At 37.1% G+C, this 18,034-nt stretch overlaps 1 protein-coding gene across 5 annotated transcripts in view; it reads right to left on the bottom strand.

The window, feature by feature from the left end:
* Positions 1-18,034, bottom strand: part of CFAP54 (cilia and flagella associated protein 54) — a 115,290-nt gene that overhangs the window by 57,425 nt on the left and 39,831 nt on the right. For all 5 annotated transcript variants that reach the window (XR_008575837.1, XM_054816115.1, XM_054816019.1 and 2 more), the window contains exons 22-29: positions 17,095-17,187; positions 14,664-14,849; positions 13,508-13,650; positions 9,130-9,277; positions 7,991-8,146; positions 6,297-6,419; positions 4,038-4,181; positions 2,602-2,698 (exon numbers count right to left, since the gene is read on the bottom strand). Coding sequence is in view for 4 of the 5 variants with exons in the window: in XM_054816115.1 (XP_054672090.1) it covers positions 2,602-2,698; positions 4,038-4,181; positions 6,297-6,419; positions 7,991-8,146; positions 9,130-9,277; positions 13,508-13,650; positions 14,664-14,849; positions 17,095-17,187 (1,090 nt within the window). In the remaining variant the exon portion in view is untranslated. The remainder of the gene's footprint in view (positions 1-2,601; positions 2,699-4,037; positions 4,182-6,296; positions 6,420-7,990; positions 8,147-9,129; positions 9,278-13,507; positions 13,651-14,663; positions 14,850-17,094; positions 17,188-18,034) is intronic.

Here is an 18,034-nt window from a genome sequence, read left to right as displayed (position 1 = left end):
GAGGAGGATGTGCAGTAAAGACATGTCCAAAAATTTATTTAAAGCCATACAGCAGGAATTGAACACACGATGCTACTAGTGATTAGTGATTACATACATGCTGGGCATATGCATAGCATAAGTAGGTAAAAGATTTTTTTTTTCCTTCACCTAAATATTTATATAAATATATGTATACAACTGTATTTCTATTCTATAAATAATATATTAGATATAGGTGTTAATAATATATACAATATAGAGATATAAATAGTATATATAATATACAGGAGAACAATAACTTGGATTCTACGAGTTAAATACAACTGCATCACCAGCTGATGAGCACTGGAACAATGTTACATGTGCTAGTTGCTATTTTGCCTTAACAAAGAAACATGACCTACAAATTTTGTGCTTAGGCAAGTTCTGTGGTTGAAAAAGATCAATGCAGCTAGTCCCTGAAAAAAGTGAGGTTAAAAATGCACTCTGGAATAATCAGCTGTGATAGCAGATCAAGAGCTACACCCTCCAGTGGTGGCAGTCAGTTGAAGTCTCTTGAATGCAAATAACATTGAATTAAATAGGACAGCCAACAGGAAAAGAAGATTCTTTTATTTATCTTCTTTTTAGGACAAGTCATGCCCTTTATTAGTACTCTCTCCTATTTGACAAGTTCAAAAATATATTGCTTCAAATGAGCATTTTCACAAAGAATAATACCTCCCAAAAATTTTTAAATGGGAAAACATTTGAAATTTCAGAATTTAAATTGTACTGTGTATGAAATATTTTGCTTTTCTCAGTTTCTCATGAAAGAGGCAGATTCAGCTTTTTTTCATTTTTCTCCTAGACTATCATCAACAGAATGCTAAGTGTTGATCCACTTTTAAGGATTTCCTATGACAAGGTTTTTTTCCCAAATATTTTTAACAGCATGCCCTACAAGTGTGCACATTGTCCTAAACCACTTAGACGTATTTGTAAGGACAGCCGTAAGCTTTGTTATTTGTTTTGCATGGCCCCAGCAAAAGACTCCAATTCGTATTCTGAAACTTATTGACGAATATGCTATTTCAGCAACAGAGCAGACTTCAGCCATCAAGTATTTGCCAATTTCTGAAAATGTGTTCTTCTCTAACTAACCAACCCATTAATTTAACTTTCTATTAAGTAAGAATGGAACATCATTTTATTAAGTAAATAATAAATCAATGTTAGCAGCAAAAAATGAAGGATCAGCTTGCAGATGAATGGATTTTTTGCGTCACTCTTTTCATCCTATTTATTACAGAAATGCTTTCTCTTCTAAGACAAATCCATATACAGAGATGATGGACGATAACTAGAAACCTTGCAGCAAAGACCAGTTGCATACTGGGCTGTATTAGAAACAGCATAGCCAGCAGACCAAGGGAAGTGATTATTCCCCTCTATTCAGCACTTGTGAGACTACATCTAGATTACTAAATTTGGTTTTGGACACTCTAGTACAAGACATTGACATACTGCAGTAAGTCCAGTGAAGGGCCACCAAGATGATAAGGAGTGCCTGACAAAGCAAGAAGAGGCTGTGAGAATTGGCTTTATTCAGCCTTAAGAAGAGAAGGCTAAGAGGAGTCTACACCTACCTACTAGGAGAAATACAGAATGTGGAGACAGACTGTCCTCACTGATAGCACAAGAGGCAATAGACACAAAATGGAAATCAGAAAACACCAAATAGATACAAAGAAAACCTTTTTAACCATAAGGGTGGTCAATTATTGGAACAGGTTGCCCATAAAGGTTGCAAAATCTCTTTCTTCAGAGAGATGCAAAATTTGACTGGACAAGTCCTAGAGCAACCTGATTTAATTGTACCTGTTTTGAGCAGGGGGTTGGAATAAATGCCTTCCAGAAATGCCTTCCAACCTAAATTATTCTATGATTCTATGCAGATTCCAAGGACTACAAGATGCCATGTAAATAGAATGGGAAAAAAAGTCAGTAGTGGCTCTGTGTTTTAAGTTCTAATTGAGTTTCCTTTACAAGTCCTACTTATTAATTCTCTTACTTTGGCAGAACTATTAGCCTGAAAGTTCTTATGCTTAATCCAGACTCTTAAGATATTTTAAAGTTGATATATTCATTCCTGAGTTACAAGGTAGTTAAATGCTAGTATACGTGCAATTCCTTCACAAAAAGGACAATTTCTGTTAATTCTCTTCAAGAAGCCTTTTCTCCACTAAAAATTCCTGTCGTTGTCATTACTACTAGCACTGATAGGATAGTAAGACATGCTATAAAATGGACAATGAATAGTCTTTGCTACTGCATTTTCTGATTTAGGAAGATAAAGCAAGTCTAAATAATGTGGAACTCAATTTACACAGATTGGGAGAACATATTTGCAGAACAGAAAAAAATGACCATTCCATTATAAGAAGGAATGAGTGTTTTAGTGGAAATGATGAAAAAGATGAATAAAAGTCATTATACACATCACTGAAATTATTATTTTGGTTGATTTATCATGGAAGATATATGAAATAAAAGTACTTCTTAGGTAAATATTTTTTACAAATAAACCATAGAAAAATCCATAGAAAAAGGTAAGAAGTGTTTTAATAGTTCACCCACCTGGTTTTGTCAGTCTGAGGAGATTTGATTCAAGAGCACTTAGATTTTCTGTTGCTTTTTCCATTGCAGCTAAATGGGATGTCTTTGCAGAAGTGGTCTGAAATACCCAATACTTAGTTATGAAAACTCAGCTTTTACCTAGCTAAAACCAGCAGGTCGATAGTGGAGTTAAGGTTAGATCCCAAGTTTTCTAATTCTTTATCTGATAGTTTAAACAATATTGTCCTATTTTTCAAGTGAAATATAATTGATGTTCATAATTTTTAGTACAGCTTCAAAACCGTAGCCATGATTCATTCTTGATTGATCTCCAAGGGAGTGAGTGGACTTGCTTTGCCACTAAATAAATCATTAGGGAAGTCCCACATACAACTACAACAATGTATTTGAATAGATTGTTTGACAAAATACATTGTTTTCCAGAAAAAATAATCTTTTGTAGATTACTTACTGCCTACAGAAATCAAAATCTTTCTCTGGAAAGAAAGTTCTTCATTTTTTTCACTTTGGTGAAAATGTAATTTTCAGTCAGCCCTGCTTGGCTCAAGATATTATCTTGTTGCTATGATCTTAGATACCTTCAGTATGAACCTGGGAGCAGCCTACACAAACTTACCAATAAATGATGGAGAAAAATTTATCCTGGATCCTATCAGCATCCTGCAAAATTTTGTACAGAAATCCATCCCTGTAAGCTGATTGACTTTTTATCCCTCTCTTTAATATATCTCAGTTTCATGCTCACACTGCTTCCTTTCTTCCTCTCTCGTTATTCCTACTTTCTTACCTCTTTTGCAAATCTCCTCACCAGTATAATTTCTTCTAAAATTATTTCAAGAAAAAAACAGACAGAAAAGTATGGAGAATCAACACTTTGATTCTAATTTGCAGGAAATTCTCACAACCTGCTGCATCTCTCTGTAATTTAAGTATTAAGGTCTCTGAGATTGAAAGTTCGCCCTCCACTGAGAAATATTTTTCAGTCTACACAATTCTTAAGTTACTCTCTTTATTATGACACAGTTTCAAGCAGCTGCTACACAACACGAGAGACTAAGTTTCTACATTATTTAGGATATTTTTGCTCTTCTTTACTTATACAATTTCATTGTTTTTTCTGTCTAATAAACATTCCTGGAAACTATATGTGAAGATCAGTTAGGGATGCGTGTATAAATATCTGCAGGATCCTTATAGCTCTGAACTGTAATATTGCTAACCCCTCTCCAGTTCAACAAGATGAGACCCTGTACCCACTGCAATCTGCAACTGGTCTTAACAAAGATGGCTACAATTAAATAGAAGCCTCTCAGCTGTACTTTGGGAACTCTTATTCCATACAATCACTTCTCAAACAAAAAGTTAATAAATGTAGTCTTCAAAATAATAGAATACAGTATTTAGAGAAAAGAAAAGGTAAAAATCAGAGCAGTTACTTTAACTTCTTCGCTAGTGTGTGTTTCTTCAGTTTTCATTGCTCCTGACAGGCAGGCTGAGGTTGTTGGTGAGGAATCCAACAATTTTTTCCCGTAGTTAACAATAATTACTGCTAGTTCATATTCTTTCCATGAACGTAGTACCTATTAAAGAATCATCTGTTATGTATTTTTGTTTTGCATAACATGTAATGTTTCATTATTGTCTATTTATAATTGTCAAAATGCATGAATATTATAAATAGAAATTAATTACTCGATACTTAAGTTTCCTTTCATAAAAAAAAAAAAAGAGGACTAAAGAAAGACCTGTAAAATAATTGGAACTGCAGATATGTTATTGATGTGTTCTGCTTAACCTATCCCTCAGAGAACAGAAAGATTTAACCAGAAGTATCTATTGCTGTGATTGACATTCTCCCCATTCTCAGGCAGTACTGCTATCAAAGAGTATAAAGGGTAATTAAATGATCTTCATTTACCTCTCTGGTATCAAGTGCACATTTGAAAATCCCAACTGTATTAGTGAAAGTAGTGGTGAAATTTATTTTCTAAATTATGAAATTTATAAATGAACGGTGTAGGGAATGTTTTTAGATGGCTTTATCTTCTTTAGATAGAGCTCTGAAGGCCAAAGTGCTTCTACTATGTGCAAGGTAACTTCACATCAGGATGCTTGTCTTTGGGGTACAAAATAAGTGTATAGATTACTTTAGGATAAATACAGTGCATAGCCTGACTGTAACTCAACAGAAGACCATATACCAAGGATTAATGAGAAGCATTTGCAATTCACTCATTCTGTTTGCTATTCTGTTGAAATGCTATCTCTAAGGAAAAAAAAAAAGCAGTACAAGCAGACAGTCATTTAGCTGGAGAATCTAACAAACACTATATCAAGGTTTCAAGGTTCCTTAAATAGGCTTTATTGGCCTTGACAGCCTCCACCTGGGCCCTTTTCCCCTGGGGCCAGGAGCTCCCTTTCAGCTCAGGTCCAAGCCTACAGTCCCTGCCAGCTCCTATATGGCAGGAATGCTGGTCTCCAGCGTGCTCCGAGCCATGCCGGGGTCTGGCAATGGATCCACCGGTCTGGACACCTGAGCCATGGACTGACTCCTCAGCTTGACTTCAGACTGCTCCCATCTCGATGGACCAGCCTGCTGGGCTGTGTCTGACCCTAGCTACCCTCCCTCACCAGACCTGATCCTGACCTGTGGATTGACTTCCCACCTTCAGCTCAGATCTCCCTCATGACCACAAACTCACTGATGACCTACACTCCTGGTTGAACCTGACTGCCAGGTGCTGCTCTGCCAGCCATGGCATTGCCCTCGGCTCCTGGCTGCCCAGCCCTCACCGTGCCCTGACGCTGCCCTCACAGCCATGAAATAATTGATTAATATGAAGAAAATGACAACACTAAGGCTTAAAATACTCATCTTTATAGAAAGAATGAAAACTGGGTCTTCCTGCAGTGCACTTCTAAGGATATTTGATCTGGTCTTGTGAGGTAAGCACAGAGATCCAGCTCCTATAAAGACTGGGGTGAGGGATCACCAACACAGGGGAATCCAGCATCAGCCACAGCTCAGCTTCAGTATGAGCTCTGTACTCACAGCTAGAGCAAAGCTGACTTTTTCAGCATCATACATTTATCATGGCGAGTACTTTAACTCTAGCATGTCTCTATACTAGAGGAAAAAAACCCTACCAGTACCACCTTTCTTCTTATCTCACTAAATAGAGTATCTGAATCATAAATGTGATCTACAGATATGTATTATGGCTGGGAGTCAAGATGTTTATGTTCCTGCTAGCATGTGGGACTAAACAGTATAAAGTCTCTTGTATCTAATTAATTACCAAATAAGTCAGATATGCTAATGTGATTAAAACTACAAATATGGCCTACTTGCAGTAAATAAGCTTTTAAATTTATATATTACATATAAGTCTGATTGAAAATAGTACTACTTTACATGTAAAAATACACAGAATGATATAAAATACAGATTTCATGTCATGGACTAATAGTTACAGTGTATTTTCTGAACAAATGGAAATTCTCAGCACTATTAAAAAGTCAAAATATAAAATGCAGTGACACAAAGATACTAATAAATATTTCTACACATTTACTATTCAAGAGTGCCAGTTCTCTAAGATACCACTCTGAAGGCCAGCTTACTAAATTTTTTTCTCTAAATGACAAGAGCTGTATCTTAAACTAAGCTGCAAGCACAATAATACACCCCATACCTTTGCCGTATAAAATGAAGTACAGGCTATCATATGCTGAATACTCTCATAACATCCTGCCTGTCTCCTCTGCAAAGTCGCACTTGGAATTTCTTGAAGGACAGCCAAGCACTTAATGAGGATCTATAAATACAAGAGTTAAAACAAAGTCTGGAGTCTGCAACACACTCACAAGCTTGTACCTCTGTACAGCCTATTGTATTTGATGGTGAACTTTAGAAATACTTTGAAATCTAACAGATAGGATGAAATGCTAAATCTACAAAAGCCAATAATAAAATTTCCATTGAATTTAACGGTGTCAAGATTTCAACCACAGCCCTTTGGAACAAATGACATGTTCACATAAAATCACAGATATTAAATTACAGATACATGATGGATATTTTTGCTGATTTAATTAACATGAAATCAAAGAATGCTTAATTCAGTCAGATCACATACGCCTAATAGAGCACTGCTTAAAAATGTATAGAGCTGGTCAGAACTTTAAATGAAAGAAAAATGTTTCCAATAAGCTTTAAAAATAAAAGACTTCTTTCCCCCATTTTTGTCTATCAGACATGAAAAGAACATGCGACTAAATTAGTTTTCCCGTTCATTAGGAAATCTGAAACAGGAGCCATTTCCGGTGGCTAGCTGTGCCTTTATGTAAATAGATAATGTTTTTTTTTTCTAAACACTCCTAAAAACTTCTCAGGGCCCTGAGTGCCCCAGTAGTCATTCCCTGAGCGGCCTCAGTTGGGGCCTCCTCTCACACCTTCTGCCCAGGGGCACAAGAGTCCCAGTTAAGCTCAGACACAAGCCTTTGATCCCTGCTTGAGCTGTGGTATCAGTGTGCTGGTCTTTAGTTCCGTCTCCTGGATGGACCTTGGACCTGTGTTGTAGCCTTGTCTCCAGTCTCCGGCTCCAACTCCTGCAGCTCCTGACTTTTTCTCCTGGACGGACCCTGGCCAGCCCAATAACTTCAAGTTCTCTGGACTCTCAGTGGATCCTCTTGCCAACACCTGCTCTGTCTGCCATGTTCAGATGCTGCTAGTCTGTGCCCTGCCTGCACTGCAGGCGCCTCATGCTCTTACTGTTGCTCCCTCACAAAACTACCTAATTACAGGGAAAAAAGTTGCATGTTTCTACTGTATCCTTGCTGAATCTCAAAAAACACATCTGCTGCTTCAGAAATGGCAGGAAAGGATTCAGGTACTCTGTTTTCAAAGCAAGGTGCTTGCTTCTGGAAAGGAGCACATGCCTGAAAACTAAAGACTGCGTTACCGAAACATTGAATAGCCGTCTTTTTTTTTTAAGAAGAAAACTGTATATGAAGCAAACATTCAAAAAAAAGCCATAGGCAAATGCTGCTTTTCTTTCCTCAAAATTGCCATATGCAAACAGCATTCAAGTAGAAGTTACATTGTAGATTCTACCATAGTTTAAAAATACCAACAAATCATCCTGAAGAAACAATCAATATTCTGCAGTTACTTTAGCATATCTGAAAGCGGAATCTGTTAAACTTATGCTGAACATACATGCATTGGGAACCCATTAAACCGTAAAAGGCTTTTCTTTCAGCAGCTACTAAGAACTCAAAGCCTAGATATTTAGCTCTCCCACTGTACGCTCCATTATAAGTTTAATCTGAATCACTATAACTTCAAGACTTGGATGCCAGCTGCTTTGTCTTAAAATGCTCTCACCTGAACTACTGGCACTGAAGAAATCTTGTGATAAATAATTGGAGCAAGGAGACCATAACATTGTACAACAGACTGCAGGGTGTAACTTGCATCATTCAACCAATTGCTAAGTTCAATCGCCACAGTCATTCTTTCACATTCTGCTAACCTAGCAACCTGTAAAGGAAAAGTACATTTTGATTCAAATATGAATTCTGTGGTTTTAAATCTTTTGAAAGAAGACAGATGTTACTGCGGTTTAAAAAGCAGTGTAAGCAGCAAGTAAGATAAAAGTTTAAAAATGAATTTACACTGACACCTGTTAGAAGTATATCAACAAATGAAACATTATTCATGATTCTAAAGGAAACGATTGTCCTTGACAAAATTGTGCCCTCTGAATTCACTCATATAATTTACAAAGACTGGTTAACAACCTCAACCTGTTTGGAACAGAAATTTCACGTGCTAACCTCTCAGAGCAGGTAAGGGGAGGATAACAACTCCTTCCTTTCCCTTCCACTTATTTGCTGCAGTCCTTACGTGTGTGAGCAGCTCCAGTAAAGTCACTGAGTAATTGCTCGCACTTTTACAAGACAAATACTGCAGCAAAGAAAGAGTGGAATGGGAATGCAATAATACAAGAGGCAAAGCTTGGCCATCCAAATAAAAAAGAAAGGTTTTTTGGTATCATTAGCATGCCATTACACTATAAGAAAGTCTGAAATAAGATAAAAGAAGCTTAGGATATTAAACCTATGAAATTAAAGAAGTTCAATATTCATGAAAATATATGTATTAAACAGCAGAAATGTTTAAAATTAAAAATCCAAGATACATCTAAGTAGGACAAAAATAACAATGATTATACCTCTTTCTTAAATTATAGTCTACCACCATGAAGTCAAGGAAAATCCTTCCTCAGTTGCAATCAGTGGGCTTTGGATTAGGCAATAACTGATTCAGAACCCATCTTCCCACCAGGATAAAAAATAAACAACAGCTACTAAAATACTTCAGACAGGAAGACCAGATAACTCACAGAAAATGAAGTAGTCTGTAAATAGGATTAGTACGTTGCAACATTTATCTTGCAATGATGAAATAAAGCTGATCAAAAAGTAAAATGAAATCCAGTATATTATTTAACCCATACATACTTGTTCCTTATAAAGTATCTCATTGGAACAGATGGAATCACAGAAGAGCGCTCCTTCTGTGACATTAATGTCACAGATAGCAAATATATTCCTCAGGAAAAGGTGCAAGGTAATAGGAGAAGTCTGAGATACAGCTTCAAAGCATAACCTAAAAAATAAAAAAGCAAAAGAACAGTAAAAGCATGTTAATGATGATTCAGATATCGCATGCCTGAAACTGCATTATATTAAAATGCAGTCTTTAATTTTAAAATTATGGACAAAAAGGATTACTGTAGCTACTTCTGGGAATAAGATTTATACATAAAACTGAAAAAATGCTTAAAATGTCTAACATAAAAAATAAATAAAAGGGATAAGACTTCTTTTCAAATTGTTGTCCACCTTCTACTATCCTAAGACAGCTGTTCCTTAGTTGTTTCATCTAATCCAGTGAAACTTACTTTGAAGTTTCTTTGAAAACTTGGGGTGCTACAGCTTATTTATTTTAACTGTCTCCTTTTACACATTATTTTTCTGTAGTCTGACAATGACGCATGCAGTTGTGAAGTGCATTACTAAGTATTAGTAACAGACTCCTTTTCATCACTGCTGTCTTGTATTACAAGTCTGAAAAGAATCTTTTCTTCTGCCTGCTTTTTTGTTTTTCTTCCCCGGCGGTAGGGGGCCTTTTGTCCTTGCTATTTTTTTTGAATATTTTTGATACAGGAAAAATCCTATCATTGCAAAGTATAAGAAATAAATTCCTCCTTCTCCTCGACTGTATTTCCTAAAAGAGACTGAAACTCAAGAAGGAAGATCAAATAGACACATTCACACACTTGACATTGCCAAGCTATCAACAGGGCTTCCAGCTGGAAACAAGAGGTTTCCTTTCCTTCCAGCTCCCTCTACTGTCTCTTCAAGTCCTATGTACTTTCAAGCTATTCCATCTAATTTCTTAGCTACCAATCAGTAAAGCTGAAACTGCCTTATTTCAGGTCTGATACTGCAGCTTTGAGAACCTTCCATATTAATTGTAAAAAAAATATATATATTAGGTTTGAAAATAACTGTCAGAAAAGCAACATCTCTGAAACTGTTTTGCACAACTATTTAAAATTTTCTGTCTTCATTTGATTTATCTGAATGTAGCTTCGTTCAAATGTTATCTCTAGAGCTGTACATATTCAAAAAAAAAAAAAAAAAAGAGAGAACTGATTAGGAAAAAAGATAAATGAAAAACAAGTGGAAAAAAAGGCACAATGACCAGACTTGCATTCCTGCTTTGTTGCCTAGGCCAGGGATACATTTAAAACATCCACGTAGTCATGAAATAGGATGTCTAGTGATTATCTGCCTGCATCAATGCAGTCCACAGGCTGCTGTAAATCCCAAATGCTCTTACAGCATGTAATGCCAAGACCCTCGGTGAATTTGTATGCCTAGTATCAGACCCGTGGTGGCATTTGAAGGACACACAGGATACACACCAGTGGTCCGGCTGAGCCCCAAATAAAAAGTACGCTTAGACACATTACTTTCTCCTGTAACAGGATTCAAAGCACACAGAAGCCTACACTATGTGCTTGCATCCAAACAGCATTACCATGAGAAAACCATGGGCTCTGATGCAAGTATGTCAAAACAATATAGAGAAAACACTAGCTACATTATATGTCTCAGAATAGCTGATTACCAGTTACTTTGTCTGTAAAGTGGAAATGTAAGTATTATCACAGAATCATAGGATCATAGAATGTCCTGAGTTGGAAGGGACCCATAAGGATCATCGAGTCCAACTCTTGGCTCCACACAGGACCAGCTGAATCAGAACATATCACTGAGAGCGTTATCCAGATGCTTCTTGAACTCAGTCAAGCTCGGTGCTGTGACCGCTTCCCTGGGGAGCCTGTTCCAGTGCCCGACCACCCTCTCGGTGAAGAACCTTCTCCTGATATCCAACCTGCACCTCTCCCGTCACAGCTTCATGCCATTCCTTCGGGTTCTATCACTGGTCACCAGAGGGAGGAGATCAGTGCCTGCCCCTTCGCTCCCCCTTCGTGAGGAAGCTGTAGGCCACAATGAGGTCTCCCCTCAGTCTCCTCTTCTCTAGGCTGAACAAACCAAGGGACTTCAGCCTCTCCTCATACGACTTCCCCTCTAGACCCTTCACCATCTTTGTTGCCCTCCTTTGGACACTCTCCAATAGTTTTATGTCCTTTTTGTACTGTGGCACCCAAAACTGCATGCAGTACTCGAGGCGAGGCCACGCCAGCACAGTGTAGAGTGGGACAATCACTTCCCTAGACCAGCTAGTGGTGCTGTGCTTGATGCACCCCAGGATACAGCTGGCCTTCCTGGCAGCCTGGGCACACTGTTGACTCCTGTTCAACTTGCTGTCGACCAAGGCCCCCAAGTCCCTTTCAGCATGGCTGGTCTCCAGCGTCTCATCACCCAGTCTGTATGTATAGCCAGGGCTGACCCTTCCCAGGTGCAGAATCCAGCACTTGCCCTTGTTAAACCTCATGCGGTTGGTGATTGCCCAGTTCTCCAATCTGTCCAGATCTCTCTGCAAGGCCTCTCCACCCTCGACGGAATCAACAGCTCCTCCCAATTTGGTGTCATGTGCAAACTTGCTCACGACACCTCCTAGTCCTACATCCAAGTCATTTATGGAAACATTAAAGAGAACTGGCCCTAAAATGGAGCCCTGGGGAACCCCACTAGTGACTGGCTGCCAGCCTGATGTAACCCTGTTTACCATAACTCTTTGGGCCCAACCCATGAGCCAGTTGCTCACCCACTGCACTATGTTTTTGTCAAACTGTATGCTGGACATTTTGTCCAGAAGGATACTATGAGAGACAGTATCAAAAGTTTTACTGAAATCTAAAAAAATGACATCAACTGGCTTGCCTTGGTCAACTAGATGGGTGACCTTGTCGTAAAAGGAAACTAAGTTTGTTAGACAGGCCCTTCCTCTCATGAACCTGTGTTGGCTGTGACCAATGACTGTGTTGTCCTTCAGGTGTTTTGTGATAACTCCCAGCATAATTTTCTCCATAATTTTACCAGGCACTGAAGTGAGACTGACAGGCCTGTAGTTACCAGGGTCTTCTTTCTTGCCCTTCCTGAAGACTGGAACAACGTTTGCCAGCTTCCAGTCAACTGGGACCTCTCCAGATTCCCAAGACCATTGAAAAATAATTGAGAGAGGTTTTGCAATGACATCAGCCAGCTCTCTGAGCACCCTGGGATGAATCCCATCTGGCCCCACGGACTTGTATGCATCCAGGTGGAGCAGCACGTCCCGCACAATTTCAGAGTCAGCTGGGAGTTTATCGTTACCGCAGTCACGGTCCTCCAAAATTTTAGGAAATCCCTCTACTATTTATTTCTTGACACAAAGATCTTTATTTTCTTTATTTCTTCTTTAATTCTTGAAACATTTGAGAACTATTAACACACATGCAAAAAGGTTGCTTTCTGTCATTATGGTTTCCATACTAAGCCAGTCAGTCAAACTAAAACTGAGAGGCTGCAAAACTTTTTCATACCTCCTCCACAAGTTGGCCAAAACTTTCCTAATGAAAGAATTAGTCCAAAAAGAATTCCAAACAAGCAGAGATGATGATTTGTGTTCAGTTACAGTGGATGTTAACTCGTTATCAAATTACAAGCAGTTGACTAACATTTAAAGCTATTACTATTTATTGTAGTATTTCATGTCTATTATTTCATACAAGTGTCTTTCTTTTATCTGGGAATTAATTAAGTTTTGATTTATTTTTGAATTTGGATATATTGAATTCCAGTGACTGTAACCACAAAATTCCTAGCTGGGCTTTGTCATCCTGAAAAACCTATACTATTATGGTTGAACATTTGAAATTTATTTATAAATGAATTAATTTTAAATATCTATTCTAAAGCACTCTAGTATATTCAAAGATTATTGGCATATTTATATACTGACCCCAAAACAAAATTATCAAGCATTTACCAATTTTGGGTGCTGTTCTTGACAAAATTTTCACAATTTATGAACTCTACTGGTCCCTTAATGAGAAAGTCAAGAACGCAGTACATATTACATATTTGCATATGAAAATGCATCACACAGAATTAATAGCCACTTTATAAATATTTTCCATTTATCCTAAGAAAACAATTATTATAAAGAATTAGGTGTGTAAACGCTAGCAGTTCCATAAATAACAAAAATCCTCTGCTAATTATAAAACACTATATTTTTATAACACATTTAACACCTTTTTTTTTTTAGAATGCTTTTCATATGTCAAGTCTGAACAAAATTTCACAACCTGGTACTCTTTAAAATATAATGTGCACATCTATAATTAACTATTATTTTAATTTTGTTTTTGCCAGTTACCTGTTCTCAGATATAGTGAAATTACTATGTGCAGAAATAACAGCTGCATTGGCAGGCAGTGGAGAAGAATTTGAAACAAAATAATCCCACATTGGTGAAAATGCTTCTCTGGCTAATGTATAGTTGCCAGTCTGATAGGCTACCTACAAAAAACAATAAAAAAAAATTTAGAAAGTTTAAATGTTCATCAAATAACCAAGCAAATATGGTTATAGTATAAAGAAAGGTTTTAAAATTCCCTCACAACTTGTAAATTTACAATTTCTGTAAGAAGATTCTGACATATTTGAATAAAACACATGTAGTAGCAATCTGATTCCTCTAATATTAGTTTGCCTTCAGAATTAGCATCAGAGAAGGCAAAAGAGTTTCTTGACTGTTAACCAAGGATCTAACAGCCCTTTGTGGAATACTTTACAGGTATTGTGCTGCAGTTTTGGAAGGCATGTTATTTCATCTAAATTCATTTTACTTTTGCTAATACTGCAGAATACCCTGCTGCTCTGGATAATGGGATATAAATGGAGCCACATAAGTAGGCATAAAATCATGTGGATACCTCTTACTCTGGAAGATTTTAGGAAATCTTCTAACTGTTCCCCATGATCTGATCTATAAGGCTAGACAATTTCACTTTTCTCCATGCCATGATCTGTTTTAAATTTTCTTTATTAAGAATACAGAAAATTATGATAAAGGTCTGACAGAGTCTTTGTGGTCTTCCACAAGACATTACAAAAATAATTTCAATATGAAAATTGCTGGATTTGATACCTGGTAAGTTCAATCACATTTTTCATCCCGTACTGTAATCACTAATAAGATGATTTCTAGCACTTAGTCTCAATCACAAAAATGAAGAAATAAAATATAAAAAAGAAGAAAGAAGTTAAATGCAGACTGAAAAACAGGAACAAGGGCAAGAAAGCTAGCTGAGACATCTTTCCCCTTAAACTAGAATTTCCAATAATTTTGAATTAAGAATTGAGTTACTCAAATATAACATTTGTTATGTTAAAAATGTTATTTGTGCTTATCGAGCTTTTGGCAAGAAAATTTTCAGGTTTTACCAGAAGAAGTTTTAGAGCTACTATTGAAAATGAGTAATTACAACCAAATTAAAGTATATGTTTATTATCAAAGACTCTAACCCTACCTGAGTTAGATAGGCTCGAACAGTAATAGCAGAAAGAGGTGAATAAGCAAGGATTGGCTTAGTCGTTTCCCCAATGGCATCACCAATAAGTTTTCCATCAGAAGAATATGCTGCGACTGCAAATATGTATTTCTCATTGGGATCTAAGCCATGTATTTCCAAGAGGCTTTTCCCATCAGCTGGTATCTGTCAATAAAAATATTTTCTAGTTACACCCACGGTACATATAAAAAATAAATCTCAAATTCTAAACTTTTATTGTGAAATAAATTATTTAATGGTCTTGGATACAATCAAAGCATGTCATTAACAGACATGTCATGTTTCCACGTAATATTAGGTTCTTGAAGACAATGAGAAAACAATGAAATGACAGGGGAAAAAAAGTATCAGTTTTGTCTGGAATGCAGTTGAGTATACTCTGAGCACATAACCTGAGAGAACAATTTAATACCAGGACTTGGCATTTCTCGAAGACATTTTTGTCCATGTGCACATTCCCACCATGAGTGTGCATGCTTGCAGTCATTGAGCTGGAAACACTCTAGCCCTTAGCTGTGCTTCCAGAGAAAGAGCATATGGCTCTCCTCCATACATGCCACATGCATGTGTTAGATATGGGCAGAGAATGTCTCAGGTCCTTTTAGCACCATTAACAGGACGTTGGAGTTTGTGAAATAAACAACATATTTTCAAGATCTTTTTTTTTTCATTTTTCTTTCAAGTAATTGTCCACCTGCACTTTAACATCATGGTTCATTCCTAACAGGCTTTTCCACCTTCTCTCCCCCCCTCCCTCCCCCAACCAACACAACTTACACAAAGAAAAGTTTTAGGGTCTTGAAACAACAGACAACTGACATAGTAACTGAAGCACAACATGAGAAATGAGATCGTAATGTAGCATCAACACAGTGCTCTTATTCATATACTGTCTGGCCTTCATAAGGAGACCTCTGAACAACAGAAATCCCTTCAAATGCTGGAGCTGAATCCTGAACCAGCAGACCAGAAATTAGTGTAAAACAGTCTGTAGTATCCCTTCAGAGCAAGCTTTTCTCATGTTGATAAGTTGATAGATCATTCCACCACCAAGAATTGTAAACCTTTTCCATGGAGTAGGCAGACAGTGACTTTGTCTGCAGATCAGCATTTTGCAAAAGCATATCCTAAAGCAACCAGAAGTTCCATTGCTGAGGCATATAGTTAACCTGTGGTCTGTGCATCATATTGAAACTAGCTCATTGGACATCACAGGAAGCTTGATTCTCTGGATTTGATAATATCAAGAATAACATCAAAGCCTCTATTGCCAGTAGCTACACGCACCTTCTCTTTTTATACACCTTCCTTTTGGGGGAGAAGATGGGGGAACAGGCACAAAGGGAAAGATTTCCTCGCCATCACCAAACACAAGTCTATCGGTATTAGTACAGAGCTTGCTCACAAAACCAGGAAAGCTTAAAACATTGGGCAAAAGAGGTTGAGATAATTCTTCTGTCACAGTGCAAAACAGAGACCTGCCCTGCAAAGAACAGAACTCTTCATGAAGAAGATTTCTAGATATAAAAATGATCACTCAGGTCTGAGGCTACAGTAAAATTTGCTGAAGAGGATGTTCTGAAGCTTTTTTGCCCCTTTCTTGGATGGATCGCAGTCGTCATTCAGGTGGACAATGCAATAGCATGCAGAAGTGAGTGAAAAACAGAACTCTTCCCGGCCTATACAAGAACATCAGAGTGTGATCCAAAGGGAAAAAACTACACTAACACAAAACAAAAAAATCCAAAACATACTCAGAAAATAAAAAGTCAAATTGTAATGAAGAAGTAATATAAAAGAGTACAGACATGATCAGTCATAAGTAATCAAAGATGTGTGGGATGATTGGTCATACCACATGTTCACAGCATAAAAAGGAAAGAGCATGAACCTAGAAGTCAATCATGTCTGAACATGAAGGTTATTGAAAGAGTTATATTATCATGTTGCCAGAATTAAGTAAGGTAAAGTCTTATTAAGAAGAAATAGCTGATAGAAGTTACACAATTAAGAAAAATATTAAATCCCTGGAAAGATTAATGTCTGGGGCACACTCTGTAAATACCTCATATACTTTCCTTTCCTTTTGTATTTCTTAGATGTCACTCAAAATCCAGAGTTATAACAGAAGGGACAGAGACTTGTCTAACATGAAGCTTTTGAATAATTTTATTCATTATTCAAAAAAGGTTCCTAGAACTTTTTTTTGGGTTTTGGTATGCCTTCAGCCTAGCAAAATTTCAATTGTTTAAAATAAAGGTCAAAAAGTTTGTCAGAGGTTTGGCCAGTTACCTGATTAAAAAAAAAGATGTTAGATGTATACATTTAGAAAGTTGGTGTTTTTTAAAGGAAGAGAGAATGACCTAAAGGAGTTTTACTTCTGTCTTACCTCTACTCCTGCATTTGGAAGTTTATTGTTATTTAACCTTACTTTCATATTACTTCCTTCTGCTACAGAACCCAAAATACTGTACCATGAAACCTGTGAAGAAAATGAGAACAAAATGAGTTGACAGCATTTCCAAGTTTTGCCTAATGTTGAATGTACTACTTTTGTGAAAACAGTCTCTGGAAAAAAAATCCCTTAGTTAGTTACAAAAATGTATAGTTTAACTGCACTAGAAACATTCATTAATTGATTTAGCTGGAGAACTAGATATACTACAGTAGGAGATAACTCTCCATTATCCTGTCTCCTACCTTGAGCTACCCTATACCTCAAAGCTAACCCAAAGCATAAACTCTATAGGTCATCCTGCAGATTTAAAGTCATCTAGATCCCTTATTTGATCCTTGCAATGGTATTCTTCTAAAGTTGACATCAGGTTCTGATTCAGCAAACTACTTGAGGACAGATCCTTAAAAGCAGGTAACAGAAATGCAGATATGAAGTAATGCAGTAACATTTTCTAAACAGTGTTCTTAGTTCCTATTGAAATCAATGGGTTTTTTAAAGCCATTGAGCTGCTGATAATCTCATTGGGCATATCATCTACACTTTTCAATATCTTTAACCAAGGAAGAATGTGAGCATGCATTCCTGGATCAGTGCTCAGTCGTGTCCAGTGAGATCAAACATGGAAACTAATTTTGATTTCACCTCTGCAGAACTGGGCAGATGGATTTCAGTAAGTTATGCATCTGATGAAGTTCTCTTGCATTAAACAACTAAAAGCTGTACTAAGTCTATTTACTTTCAGCAGACATTTAAACAGGCCTAAGGTTTGGCAGATATGGTCATTTTTCAACATACAAAAATTCTGTACAGCTAAAATGTTCATTTTTCTTCTAACAAACAGACATGATTTGTCTTGCAATGAATCCTGACT

This window comes from Grus americana, chromosome 1 (genome assembly GCF_028858705.1).
Source record: "Grus americana isolate bGruAme1 chromosome 1, bGruAme1.mat, whole genome shotgun sequence".
NCBI lineage: Eukaryota > Metazoa > Chordata > Aves > Gruiformes > Gruidae > Grus > Grus americana.
The sequence above is the reverse complement of the archived record's forward strand: the minus strand, read 5'-3'. Positions and strand labels throughout refer to the sequence as shown.